The sequence below is a fragment of the Natator depressus genome, chromosome 13, assembly GCF_965152275.1.
Source record: "Natator depressus isolate rNatDep1 chromosome 13, rNatDep2.hap1, whole genome shotgun sequence".
NCBI lineage: Eukaryota > Metazoa > Chordata > Testudines > Cheloniidae > Natator > Natator depressus.
In genome coordinates this window covers 23,920,098-23,935,038 of record NC_134246.1, presented here as the reverse complement: position 1 = coordinate 23,935,038, position 14,941 = coordinate 23,920,098, and the positions used below count along the sequence as shown (strand labels likewise).

At 41.7% G+C, this 14,941-nt stretch overlaps 1 protein-coding gene across 5 annotated transcripts in view; it reads right to left on the bottom strand.

Annotated features, from left to right (window-relative positions):
* The window catches only part of PTPRT (protein tyrosine phosphatase receptor type T), a 720,698-nt gene that overhangs the window by 119,169 nt on the left and 586,588 nt on the right, over positions 1-14,941 (bottom strand). Inside the window, exon 14 of one of the 5 annotated variants that reach the window (XM_074970228.1) lies at positions 13,757-13,813. The exons of the other annotated variants lie outside the window; for them this stretch is intronic. Within the exon in view, the coding sequence (XP_074826329.1) occupies positions 13,757-13,813 (57 nt within the window). The remainder of the gene's footprint in view (positions 1-13,756; positions 13,814-14,941) is intronic. 5 annotated transcript variants of the gene reach the window in all.

Below are 14,941 nucleotides of genomic sequence, written 5' to 3'. Positions count from 1 at the left end.
GGGTGTCCTCAAATATTATGAGACAGTTTTGGATGCTGGTATTTCAAATTTCATTAATCAAATTTCAGCACTTGGCTGAGACTAGTTGCATGATGGATGTTACAAAGTTGGAGTCTCATACTATTCCTTTTTATTTAAAATACCTTATATTATGTCAGGAGTTCAAAATCCTTTGATGTCTGAAAACAAACATTTATAATAGCTATCCATTTACAGTAGTAATATTTTGAACAAAAAGAAAAGGAGTACTTGTGGCACCTTAGAGACTAACCAATTTATTTGAGCATGAGCTTTCGTGAGCTACAGCTCGCTTCATCGGATGCATACTGTGGAAGCATCCGATGAAGTGAGCTGTAGCTCACGAAAGCTCATGCTCAAATAAATTGGTTAGTCTCTAAGGTGCCACAAGTACTCCTTTTCTTTTTGCGAATACAGACTAACACGGCTGTTACTCTGAAACCTGTTAATATTTTGAACATAGCTTATGTATTGCCATATCAAATTGCCAAATATAGTGCCCTCTGCAAGAGAAGTGCTGAAGATTCAAGGTGAGATTATGAGGCTGCTTTGAAGTCTTTTGACAGTCTTTGCAGTCATCATAGACCCACCTATATATCTGTATAAATCAATCAATCAGTTATATGCTATAATACACCTTTGAGGCTGTAACCACATCTTCTCTAACAGGCTTAACAGCAGTTATCTAAAGGAAAACCTATGCCATTACAGGAAGCCGTGAAGCATACTCAGGAGATGGCATTCTTCACTTTCAGTCTGGCATGTTGTCAGGGAATATTGTGCTTAGAAGTGTCCATATTTCAGATGAGAATTAAATCTAAGGGCCTCACCACCCTATAGCGCTTTCCAGCAGAGTTGATTAGTGTGTAAGAAATAATTCCTGTGTACATACAGCTGAAAAACATTTTGGGATCCTTCAGTATGAAAAGTAACCTAGAAATACAAGGAATTGAAAATAAAACGTGCATAGTAGGGTTTACATAATATCCATTTGCATTTTGTCTCTTCAGGACTTGGAGTGAGGTTGTTTAAGAGTCACAGAACATCCCAGCTGGACAATCCTGACTCCCTGACAGAGCAGAATGTATGCTAATAGTGCAGCTTTCTTGCTGTGGCGGGTTAATACTTGAGCTGTCCAAAGTGTTTGACTTGAAACTCAAAAGTCCTCCTAATCTGTTTTAATTTAAGTGCAAACTGTATCCATGAACACATAGTCGTGTTCAAAAACGGTGTTAGAACATCTGCCACATGTTTGAAATTGGACACAACAGTTTTTGCCCCATCCGATGTCCTCAAATATTTTGAGACAGTTTCTGACACTGGTATTACAAATTTCACTCATCAAATTTCAGCGCTTGGCTGAGACAGGTCGCATGATGGAGATTACACAGTTTGAGTCTCATACTATTTATTTTAGTTACCTGATTGGTTGAGTTCACTCCAAGCTCTCAGGAGATACAGCAAAAGCTGTTTTTCACTTGGGTTTTCAGAAGAAGAGGCTGCATTTCGCAAATTCTCCAAGCCATCTTAAGAGCGTAATCTGCCTCAGCTAACTGTCTTGGAATTGATAATTTTACAGTATTAATAATTCCTAAGCCTCACATTGTTATAACGTTGCAAGGGAACAGTCACTTGAAACAGACCAGAGTTCTCTTAATGCATCAGAAGTCGTGTGTGTTTTCCTATTGGCGGCATTCCTCATGATCACTAGTACTGCCAGCTGGAATTCAACCACCTCTTAGTGCCTGGCGACATCTTTATTCTAGCAGCATGTGGTCCATAAGGCAAATAATATTGTATATGCATAAGACAACTGTTGCTGCTGTCACATGTGCCTTTCAGCCATGGGTGCATGCATCTCCTTGACTTCAGCATTCTACTCCACCCCTTTTCTGAGTTAGGTTTTGTTTCTCTCCTTTCAAGATCAATGGGTTTGGAAGCTTGTAAAATAGTTCAAATGGGATGTTTCACAGAAATATCACCAAACACAGCTGAAAGACTTTGTACAACTCTATTTAATGACCACACTTTCCCTTCTGGAGAGCTGCATTGTGTGGTGATCACAAGAAAGAATGAGTTTAGTAGTTACTATCCTTCTAGCTCCTAGTGGAGATTTCCACCATGTTTGGTAGAAGAAATTTATTTCCCTTAAATAAAACCTGATACTTGGAATAGTAAGGTATGTGTTTGGGGAGCACAAGGGGGTTACCATTTTATTTTTTATATTACAATAGTCTTGAAAGGCCACAGCTGAGATCAAGTACCCATCTTGAAGGGCAGTGTACAAATATTGGTAAGATAGTTGTCTGCCCTGAGTTTATTTTCTAAATAGACAAGACAAAGGAGAGGAGGAAACAGAGGCACAAAGTGAAGGGCCTTTCCCAAGCTCTTATAGATCAGTGGCAGAGTCAAAAATAGAAACCAGGTCTCCTGACTCCCAGTCTCATTCATTATCCCCATGAGATGACCCCACCTCTCACTGGTGTGCATATAGGCAATCTGCAGTGCAGAAAATGCATGGTCCCAGGAGCTCATTAACAGGAGAAGATACAACTTACGTCACACTGCAGAGATGTAAAGAACGCAGAGTGGGGGAATGAGTTCTTCTCCAAAGCCACGAACCTGACCAACCCACAAAAGTCAGGTTTGTGAGTCATCAATCAGTGCTGTCTTTATTAATGTACCCACAGGTGCCGAAGGTTCTAATCCATCTATCCTTGATTGTGACTGCAATTCATGAAGAGCTATGTCCCATCAGACTCTGCTTTTCTGTAATGTGCAACTATTGGAAAACTGGTCCTAAATTGTGACAGAATGTTAGTTTCCTAAGGCTCACGGGAGCATCCGACCTTTCTAATTCAATCCTCCCCTGCTTCATAACATGAACAAAGCTGGCACTGTGGCGACTGGTAAATTAACAATCCATTCTTTGGGAAAAGGAACTTTAAAATCCAAAATGAGTTTTACTGTATATGAGCTGCATTGTTTATTCCAATAAACTAAATCTTTCAGAAGATTTCTCTTGGGCCTCTGAGTTGAAGAGGTTTCTGTCCACAAGGAACAGTAATTGGACTGCTTGGATTCATAGAACAGGAAGTTGCATCAGAAAAGATTTAATGGACCTCTTGTTATACAATGCAGATGGCTCCAATCTGAACTGCTGTCTTAAAACACTGATTTTTATCTATGCTACTGAATCAGAATAGTATGAACTTAAATGGTACCCCTGAGATACCCCAAATCCTTCTAATCATTAATACTTAGTACTTTATCAGTTCAAAGTACAGTTCATACATTGATTAAATCATCATAACTCCCATGCAAGATAGATAGTTAATTATTCTTATCCTCATTTTACAGATCAGAAAACAGGGTTCACAGGCATTCAGAGACTTGCCCAGGACCACACAACTATTTGACACGAGGACCTAAACTCCAGATTTCCTGAGTCCTGTCAAGGAATGCTAGTAAAAACTTGAGCAGTTCGCAGAAAGGAAGGAGTTGTAAGCTAGGTAGAGGAACTGCAGATGGGTCACCAACTTGCTAGAGGCTGAAAGACCTGAATTGAAAGTAGCATCTTGCTTGTTCGCAGTCTTGCTACTGTTTTGGACCCAGCCTTGCCCCACTCCAGGTAACCTGGTTCTGACCCTCTGCTCCCATTTCTGACCTTTGACTTCACTTCTAATCCTGGGCTCTGACCCCTCTAGCTATGACACTGGGCTCAGATTCCTGGCTACTGACTCCTGTTGCAACCACTATGCTTGATTCCTGATCAGACCACTAGGCCTGACTCCTGATCTCTAAGAACTACCACCCACGTCCTGGTCACATGACAAGACAACACTAAGTAAAATTTTCACTTGGAAAATTTAAGGGCAGCAATAAAAACTGAGAATGAGAAGCCAGCCAGTAAAAAAAAGTGAGGTTGACAAGAAAAACACTCTTAAAAGATAGGTGATTGAAGGGATGGACCTGAAAAGGCGTGTTGATATAATTTAAACTACAAGTTTGCTCTTTGTAGGGCCTGTCACAAAAACCGTGCTCCACATTTAAATGCTCCATATTTAAAATACTGGTTACGAAGTTGAACTACAAAGTGAAATTGGAGGGAAAGATATGAAGAGCCATAGACAAAAGAGAAGAGGAGGTTTACTTACCTGTAACTGAAAGTTCTTCAAAAAGAAAAGGAGGACTTGTGGCACCTTAGAGACTAACAAATTTATTTGAGCATAAGCTTTCGTGAGCTACAGCTCACTTCATCGGATGCATTCAGTGGAAAATACAGTGGGGAGATTTATATACACAATGAACATGAAACAATGGGTTTTATCATACACACTGTAACAAGAGTGATCAGGTAAGGTGAGCTATTACCAGCAGGAGAGCGGGGGGGAAAAACCTTTTGTAGTGATAATCAAGGTGGGCCATTCCAGCATTTCTGTATTCCACTGTGGGTTATGCACGCGAATCATGCACCCAGAGGTGGAGAATTTGAAATCAGCATCCACTGGTTCATGCATGCTCCCTGGCTCGTCTCTTGCCTCTGACTGAGGGGATAAAGGTTGGGGTAGACTGACCGTCTCTCCAGTTCCTTCCCTACTGTGAATCAGATAAGATCTGAAGCAAAGGTGAAGGAGGGTGAGTAGTGGAATTGATAGGGACCGTACATCTCAAAGAACCTCCAGCTACAGATAAGTATCCTCCTTTTCTTCTTCAAGTGATGGTCCCTATTGTATTCCACTGTGGGTGACTGACAAGCAGTACCTAAGCAGGAGGAGGGTGTGAGGATGTAGATGGTATGACTGAGCAGAGTACCGCCATTCCAAAGAAGGAATCAGCAGAAGAGTACTGCACCAGGGCATAATGTCTTGTAAATGTGTGAAAGGAGCCCCACATGTCCGCTTTACAGATGTCCAGAAGGGGTACTGCCTGAAGTGATGCCATAGTTGCTATTTGCACTCTGGTGGAATAAGCTCTTACCCCATGGAACAGGGAGAGGTTTGAAAGCTGACAGCAGAGTAGAATGCAGCCAGAGATCAGGGGTTTCCTGATTGGTTTTGTTCTCTGTAGGTAGAAAGCCATGGACAGCTGAACATCGAGGGAGTGGAGTCTTTGTTCCTCTGCAGAAGCGTGCAGTTTTGGGAACAACACAGGTAAGCAAATTCATTGGTTAAGGTGAAATTCCAAAACTTCTTTAAGGGTGAATTTGCAGAGTACACATAAAGAAATTTTATCCTCATGGAATATAGCATATGGAGGATCTGTCATCATCACTCCGTGTTCCTCAAGGACTAGGCTGCTGTGGACAATGCACAGAAGAGGGATTGGTACATTCCAGAAAACGATTGAAATATTTCAGTAACAAGGGCCTTTTGCAACTAGCAGCAATCACTTTCTCACTGACTCTAGGCAGGCATGCAGCTCTGCGAGCACCCCAATCATGGTGAGTGTCGAGAGTGGGAAGAAGGTGGTTGTGCATACGGACAAAACGTTCATGGCTTGCAGGGCAGATCTGCAGGGAACTCATTCTAAAATTATCACACACTTTTTCACAGGCAACCAACCTGCTCGCTGACATCTCACTGCTGCGGGTAAGCAGGGAAACCAGAGCACAACTACTGAATGCTTGCAGCTTTCACCCCGGTGTATATGCAGCTCAGCTATGTGACGCTTTGGTCCCAGCTCCAGTGATTGCTAAATGACATGGTACAGTTTCTTACAATGGGGGAACTAACAAGGCTGCAGATTAACAAGTACCTCTTTGAAAGTTTCCAGAGCCTCTCTCTGGAGGATTCCCTACAGGTCTTGATGTCCATCGACACCCTGCTTGGCCATGCAGATTAGCTACACAGGGCAATGTCCCGCTCACATAAAATACTACCTGCCTCCCACTTTTCAATTCCCTACACATGCCACAGCAGCTTACCCGGCATCTCATCTGCCTCCTGCTCCCCATAGAGCACTTCTTGAGTGGAGAAAAGTTCCTGGCTGCCTGTCCCACTGGGAGCTCCACATCCTCTTCCAGCTCCACTTCTTCATCCAGAATTTCAGCCTCCAGGTTACCCCCTCTTTCTGCTGCCTCTGAAGTATCCACGGGGCTATCGGCGACGAGGTGGGGTCACCACTGAGGATAGCATTCAGCTCCTTATAGAAGTGGCAGGTCTTAGGTGCACCCCCGGAGTGATGGTTTGCCTCCCGTGCCTTATGGTACACCTGCCTCAGCTCCTTTACCTTCACTCTGCACTGCTGCGTATCTTGATCATAGCCCTTTTCGCACAAGCCTTGAGAAACCTGCCCATATGTGTCCCGATTCCTAGGGTCAACTGCAGCTGCGACTGAACAGACTCCTCTCCCCATATACTGATCAAATCCAAGAGCTCAGCGGTGGTCCAAGCAGTAGCACGTTTGGTGCGATAGCTCTCCAGGCTCACCTGGGAAGCCAGCAAGCAGGAAATGGAATTTAAAATTCCTGGGGCTTGTGGGGCGGGGGGAGTTGCAGGGCAGCGGAGTTCAAACCACTGACCAGAGCAGCAGCATGGGAATTGTGGGACACTTTCTGGAGGCCAATAAAATTGAAAAAATAAGGCGTGGTGTCTACCCTGGCTGTTTGTCGACAATAAAGGGAGGAGAAAAGACAAACGTCTCTCGCAGGGGTGGAAGTTTTTTGTCGCCAAAACTGGGTGTTTTTTCCGACGAAAGTTCCGTTGCAGTGTGTATGCTATCACTGTTTTGTTGCCAAAAGGCAGTTTTGGGAGACAAAACTTGCCAGTGTAGACAAGCCCTTAGTCTGTTAAGTAGAGCTATATTTTTATTTGCTGCAAGTAATGGATAGACCATACACAGAGTATGACACTTCCAAAAGTACATAAGACCCACTTTCAAAAGAGACATAGGCTCCCGAATCACTTGAACATTTTACCCTTAACTTAATAAGTTTATGTACTGTTTGTTATGCTACTGGCCAACAAGTGAGTAAGGCCTCTGAGTTTTAGGAAGAGAGTTTCCAAAGTTATCCTATGGATTAATATCCTGAAGTTTAAAGCTCTAATGGAGGTGCACCTGCTTAGCACCTCTGAAAATTTGGCCATGCAATTTACTCAGAAGGTATCTATAGTTAGTTATAAATGAAGATGATAACAGTAAGATCCTGCAAAGAATAGCTTCTCTGGCTACCTTGAAACAGACTATCAACAACCATGTTAGACTAAAGACCTATTTGTTTATCAATAAGAAAGCACACACAAGCATTGTTTTAGTAGGTTTGAATTTACTGGTTGTGTTAGAGAAGACTGGATTGCAAATATAAAAATATAACCCTCAACAATGTACCAGAGTATGAGGACTTCAGCAAGGCACATAAAATGCTGATCTTTCCTTCCACGAAGTAGTGTTGTACGTAAAGTACTGCACAGGATCTTATCGGGGGAATAATGCAAAGCACCACATTTATTGGTAATACATGTATCAACCAACACTGTATCATATGCATATGATATATATTACACTCATGCACTCACACATACAAGCACACTCCGTCTTGTTGTTGTTACCAACTAGTTGCTCCCCTTAACTTCACTGGCCAGGTGAGTTAGATTGGGGAGGGGTGGAGCCGGGCTTCTGCCAATCTGGATCGATGCTCCGATGTTGACAAGACGAGACCCGGGGTCCTCTGCAAGACACCTCACTTTTATAGCAGCTTCCCTCTCATGCAAATCTATACCAGATTCAAAATCTGTGTCTGTTGGTCCTTTGTGCTGTTTCCCTCTGGGTGTTGTCCCAATGCTGCAAAGAGGGTGTTCCCAAAAGAAGGTGCTTGCTTCTAATCCCCAAGGCCGTCAGTATGTCTGCTCTTCTTTAGTGAGCCCACTTGATAAGTTTTATTGTTCTTGGGTGTGGCTTCCATTCCCTCTCCAACTGTTGCAGCTGTCTGGAGGTGCTTGCCTTCCACGCCTTACTCATTCAGACCTTTCATTCATTCAACAGGGCAATTGATTATTCTACTCCGAGCAAAAATACATTTTTTTAACATTATACCAAGGCTCAGTACAAAGTTTGCTATATAAGGATCTGATACAAAGTTGTATGAAAATAGAGGCATAATACAAAGTCATATGAAAGTTATGTGAAGATGCTTAATGCAGAGATTTATCTACAGTAGAAACCAAATAAAACAATATATTAAAACCAGAAAGAGAGATTTCACAGAGGTCATTTCCAGAACTGGAACTACTCATTAAAAAAACAAACAAAAAAACCCACCCTTTCCTTGAGGTAAAAATATAGTGTCTTTTCTGTCCACAGTTATTGAAGAACGTAAATACCAGAGGCCTAATGCCTCATAAATGGGGACTCAATGGTACAATTTCATCTAAACAAAAGGTTTAAAAGGGAAAAAGAGAGCAACCAGTTGCCAGGAGCCAACAACTTTCAGCCAAACGATAAATGCAGAGAAAGTAGCAGCACATTGTAGGTGTGGTAGTGTCTGGAGGGGGAGGCAGGGGAGAAAGACGGGCCTCTGTAAAAAGAATGATCAGGGATGCATATGGAATCAGTGGGTGGATGAGATAAACACACAGTGAGGAAGTATGATTAGTGTTACTAAACTGAGCAAGAATAATGAAAAAAAGCAATAAGAGAATCAATGATTCTTGAGATTCCAGCCAAATCTACCATGGAAGCTTTTCTTCTCTTCACTTTGTTCTCACCCCTTCCATCAAAACAGAAACATTTAATTTCTGCTAGCAGCAGATCTTTTGGCCCAAGGATCGGAAAGGTTATTGTGTTCACTTGGACAGACGAATCACAGGTAATAGTGATATTATTAAAGGGTCCTATGGGGATGAGTGCAAGCGATGCTGCAGTTAAGATGGTGACAGCATTTCCCCATTATAATTCCTTGCTTATGTGGAGGGATTAATAGGTTACTTGTAAATTATAAGAAGGAGGCCACACAGTCACAAGGCCAAATTTACAAAGAGGTCTTAATTTGTGTGAGCATGCAGGTAAATACAAGAAGGTGAATTTTCAAGTGTCCAAGCTTGCTTGAGCTCCATCTCTCTCAAGGATTTTTATCTATGCCTTTGATATCCTGGATCCAAAATAGCACAGCCCAGATCAGGGCTCTTATGTAGAAACTTATACTAACCTTTTCTATATTCCTCTTTGTATATTATAAAGAGCGTCAAGCTTTCGAGTGGTGTGGATGTGAGAACCACTCGTACTTGTAGCATGAATGAGAAAACATTATACACTTATCATAATAAAATAAACACATCATATGTTATACAAATAGCAACTAATTAACCTTCATGACAACCCATGAGGCAAGTAAATAATATCCTTATTTTGCAAATGAGAACTGAAGAAGAGCAGCTGTGTTCAAGGTAATGGCAGAAGCTGGGAGTATATAACCAAAGTAAAAGGTAAGATATGTGTGTTTTATTTCCCCATCCCCTCTCTCTGTATTATTGGAGAAAATGGAGCACACTTTTCAGGGAGGCTTTTTTAAAGTGGAACAATCCACCAAAACTCACCTGCTCAAGCGCTAATTAGGACTGTCTAACAGCCAGCCTATTTGGGATGTCTCATACTTGGCTTTCTGCTCTTTCTTTGTTCACCTGTAAGGGACAGATTTTGATATCCTTATACATACTGCATGGAATTCACCCCTGTAAAGAGGGTAGCACAATCCTAAGCACTGTTTAAGTCCAATGAAACCTTCAAAATAGTTCTTAAGTGGGACTTAACACAGGCCTTGTGTTGGCCCACTGTACAGAGTTGAATTTCAGCCACTCAGCAATGCCTTATGCTTTGAGCATTCCCATCAATTTCCCCTAAGCTGGTGCTGAACATGAGTAAGGCATCAGAATCCAGCACGTATTTGCTAATTCACAAAATTCACCGTGGCTCTCCCAGTTGTTACTGCAGCTCGCCTTCACCGCACACAACCTAGACCTACATGGAATTTTCTGAAAAAATACATTTTGTATGTTTAAGTATAAAGCTACGACAGCTGGAGCCGGGAATGTACACTATTGAGTAGCACTCACATTTGATATATATACGAGACTCAATGCCTGCGTTCCTAAAAATGTCCATACATACCTTAAGTCTGTAAAAGTCCATATTTGTGCATGCAGCAAAATGCTATATTGCACTAACGTGGGCTTTTGTTAGTATACTCATTGCATTCATCACTGGACATTTAAGTCTAACCCTAAAATCACAGCTTTTGGGGTACACTAACCATCATATTAGGCTCAATGGAGCCTTTGATTCAGCAACAGTTCTCTTTTCTTCCTTTTTCAGATCTGATACCCTATGTGCAGGAGTTGTGGTTTCAGAGCTGAAGGATTGATGTCTTAATGAAGATTAGTCCTTTTTAAGCACTTGCTTTTACTCTCATTGCAATTACTGTCAAAACTCCCATTGACTGGCTTAGCAGAGGAAACTACAAAATATTCAGCAAAGGCCAGAGGCTGGTACAACAGTGAAACAAGGCTAACTTTCAATCTGACCATTCAAAGGGTTTACAGGTTACATGTGAGAGTAGAGACACAATGAACCAATAAGAATTCTTCTTCGTCATAACCCACTGAAAGAGGAGCATCAGAAGGCAGGATGCAGACCACCCTACAGCATGGGCAACATGAGGGGGACACATAGAGTCCACAGTACAAACTGCTTTAGGGAGTCTATCTACTCACACTGTACAGGCTGTATTACTCGGGCAGAATGGGGTTCATGATAGTGTGAAAGATTTCCAGGCCTTTCAAGTCACACTTTCAGACACTACTGAACTGAAGGCTTTTAATTCACATGTGCTGTGGTATTACGTAATGGCCCACTCCACATCTGGCTCTCTTGTAACTGTCTTAAACATTCTACTGCCATTATTGGTTTTTTTAAGACAGTGTCCCTGAGGGAAACTGAGAACCTTAATGCATTAATAATAATCTGTTTCTCTCTGTGGGCTAGTTGAGAAACCTATTTAAGGAAACAGAGGCATAATGTATTAATAGCAGCTTTGGGTTTGTCATGCCTTTGGAAGCTCTATTTCAGGACATTGACAATGATAATATATTCATGATAACCTTTTTAAGCAATCCACGGTAGAGGAGCAATGGTAATTCATGAACATCCACTGAAGAATCTTCATCTATAGTGAAAAGGCCAAGGAATATTGATAACCCCATGTATTGATGGCACAATATGTAAATTATGAACACGGGACATCACTATGACCTCTATTCACAAATTATCTTCCTGCTGCTCTTCATCTGCAGCTGCTCTGCCTTTGGCTTGCATTACATCTCCTCTGCCAAAACCAGGAGGCTGCTGAGTGGCATTAGACTGCTCGTCTCTCTTCCAATCCCTTTCTTCCTATCCTACCTTTGAAAAACCAGCAATCTGGTTTTCTCCAGGTAGCTGGCATCCACTTCCTCCTGCATACTCTTCCCTGGTTCTGCTTGCATCTTCCTCTCTGGCTTTGATGCCTGACTGTCACACCTTTTTCCTTACTCATCCTGCTAACTTTCCTTTTAGGAGACTTCAGCTTCCATGATGATAATCAGTCATACCCTGCTGCCTCTCAGCTTCCTTCTCTGTTCTTCTGTGGAGTGACTCCCATACTTGGGGCCAAGTGGTGGCCTTTAGCCAGTGGTGCAAGAAATGCCTGCCACAGAGTCACAGCACTGGCTGTGAGCGGGATTCTGTCATGTTGCTGGAAGTTAGGTTCCTTAACAGAACTCTACCAATTCATCTCAGTCCTGACCTTCAACATCGTTCCTACAGTTTCAGCTTGGGGCCTTTATTGATTAGAGACCAACAATAACACCAAGCAGTGTAGGAGTGCCAGGGGGCAGACCGATGTCCTCTAAGAACTGGGCTGAGGTCACTAATTCATTTCATTTCTAGCCTGATCCACATTTGAACTGAGTTCTCCAACAAATAAAGGTTAGTGCATTATCTCACTGAGTCAGGAACCCTCCACAATACACATTTTGAATCCATTTAGTTATATCAAGCTACCAAATTTGAGGAAAATAAGGATGCTCACCAGCCAGATGGACCTCTGAATATTAGAAGGCTTGATTTGTTTTCCCAGTGGGGAATACTTTTCATAAAGAGTGACTTAAGTGTTGCTGTTATTAACATTTAATTATGGTGCTACAGGAACCTATACTTAAAATAACTTTTGGAAGGGAGAGACATGTTAAGGAAAAACATTTTCGTGTATCTAACCTAAGCAATGCAATGAAGCTTTTTCAAATAAATAGCACAGAATGGAATAAACCTGTCAAAAGAATAACATTCAAGTGCATCAAAAGATAAAATGCAATAACAAACAGACTTGATGTGGGATTAGATTTGTTTAAAGAATACATTATCTGTCTACCAAACCAGAATATATTTAAGAAAACAATGGGACTCTCTGAAATGAAGTTGAAGGAACAAGACCTATTAGAGGAACAGTTTTCTCATGAAACAAGATTATGTGGGTAGAAGGATTTATTTCCCCTGACTTTCTATTGCCATTTTTACTGGCATTATTTTTGTAACATAAATATTTTTCTTCTGCAATATTCCATTGGTCACGTTTTAGACTTGGGTTCATTTCTGAGCTCTCATGACTGATACGCACTCAACTCTCCCAGGCAGCTCCTTCTGTTGAATGACAAAATACCTTTTGCTTGATGATACACTAGAAAAGGACTGAAGAGACTCACTCTGGACTTGATGCTTCTGAGCCTGGGTGGCATTCAGGTACCAAATCTGGTACCCTGCCTGTTCAATCTTTTCAGAGCTGCCATCTTGCAGTCAATATTAATTTGGGAAAGGGAATGAAGCCAATTTAGGAATGACCTTACAGCACTGAAAGTGGGACACATCCCTACAATGATTTCATTCAACTCAAACAACTCCGAGTCACACCCCAGTATATTGCATCCCACATCTTTTAAGTTAAGTTGAAGGAAACTCCCCCCCCACACACACATTTAAACTTTCTGGATAAAATTAAATGTTGCTGGGTGCAAAAAAAAAAAACCACTGATAGCACTGGACACAGCACTGGCATGAGGGTACAAGTTTATTACATGCAGCTCTGAAAATGCATTCAGAATCAGGCTGCCAAACACATGACAAGTTCTGAGCTTCTCCTGTGGCTGTCTGTGGTGATTTTTGTGACATGAACTAGTTTAAGACCACCAGATTGAGGGTTTGATTCTGCAAAGCTCTATGCTCTGAAACTCCCACTGATTTCAATGGAAGTTTGGCACACCGCTTGTAGGATCTGGTCTTTGATTTTTTCTTGCCCACTACCTAGTAATGGAACTCAGGTCACCGAAGTAAAAAGTGAGTGCATTAACCCAGCACCAGGAAGTGCCACGGTCACTTTGAGTGTATTGCAGGCAGCAGTGTGAGAACATCTCCAGGTGCACTCAGGGTGACATTCACCAGCTGGAGAGGGCCAACATGAAGTCAATGCGCCACTTACATGCTACTTGAGTGTTATTTTGAGGACAAGTGTTGCTTTGGCCTTCTGCTGGCCCTCTGCACAGTGGTGAATTTCACCCTCTGTGTAAAAGAGTGGCATGTAAGAGAAAACCCTCCTTTAAATGACAGAGTAACTTCAAAATTGGCTCCCCATGCATGGAAAATACAAAACAACAGATCAAGAAACTGCTCAACTCCTTGAAGTTTTTAATGACCTTCCTTGTCCTGAACTGATAATCACCTGTGCTCAAGAGGCTGGACGGGTTTCGTGTGGTCACCTGTTGCCTATCTAGTACTGCTAAGAACAAGGAAAACAGTTCCCAGGCAGCATGCACAAGAAAAAAAAAAGGAAAATAAAAATAAAAATGTACCACTTAATGATTAAAATTGCATTTTTTTTTAATTTGCAAGAACTCACATTTAAAAGAAATAAGAAATTAATATCAAGAGATAAGGAGCCATTAACAAGCCCTTTGCCTTGGTTTCAATTAGGTGTTGAAATGTATTTATTGCATTCTGAGAGTAAAAGAGGTAATCATTTCCTCTCAGGAAGAGGTGGCCGTTTTCTCAAAGAAAGTGTCAATATAAATATGCACTGGGTGCTGGGGAGGAGGGAGATCAGTTAATTCCAAAAGAATGGATCAAATTAAAATAAATAAAATAAAATGAATGCCATCAAGGAAACTAACTGGCAAAGTAAATAAATAAACTGTGAATTAAAACTGTTTGGCAGAGAGCTGGTAAATTGGGGGTTAATTTCAAGCTTATTTTTAAATGCTAATAATAATCATCCAAGGTGACTAACACTTTTATAATTTTCTCTCTCTCTCTCTCTCTCCTTTTTTTTTTTTTTGCACAGCAATTAAAAAAGAGGAGTAGCCTGTCTGTGGAGAGACATTTATGGATGGTTGAGGTAAGAGATTTGAGGCCAACGCCACTGAAAGCAAATAAATGCATATATAAGGGTAATGGTGTTAATTAGTGAGCTAAAACATATTAGTGAATTATGAAATGGCTACAGGAGATGAGACAGATGCACCAAGCTTTCTGATGGATCATCAATATCATGGCAAAAGCTGACAGTAATGCCCAGTGAGAGTCTAACCTCCCCTGTTCCACTACTTATTCTGATGGGCCAAATCTTGCCCCGGATGGTGCTGTAAGTAAGAGACGGGATGGTGGCAGATGCACTCTAGAAATTGTGCCTTCCACAGTAGAATTCCACTGGTTGTATCTTGGAGAATGTGCTGCTGATTGCACTAACTGGTGAAACTGATCCCTATGCAGTGCGTTTGCATGAAACCTTTGTACCACTTAAGTCCCACTTAAGCCATTTGGGACATTATGGGTGCACAGGCCTTGTATTGGACCTCTGTTTGCGGTCAATTTCACCCAACAAGGAGCACTGTGCACACTCAGGAAGAGC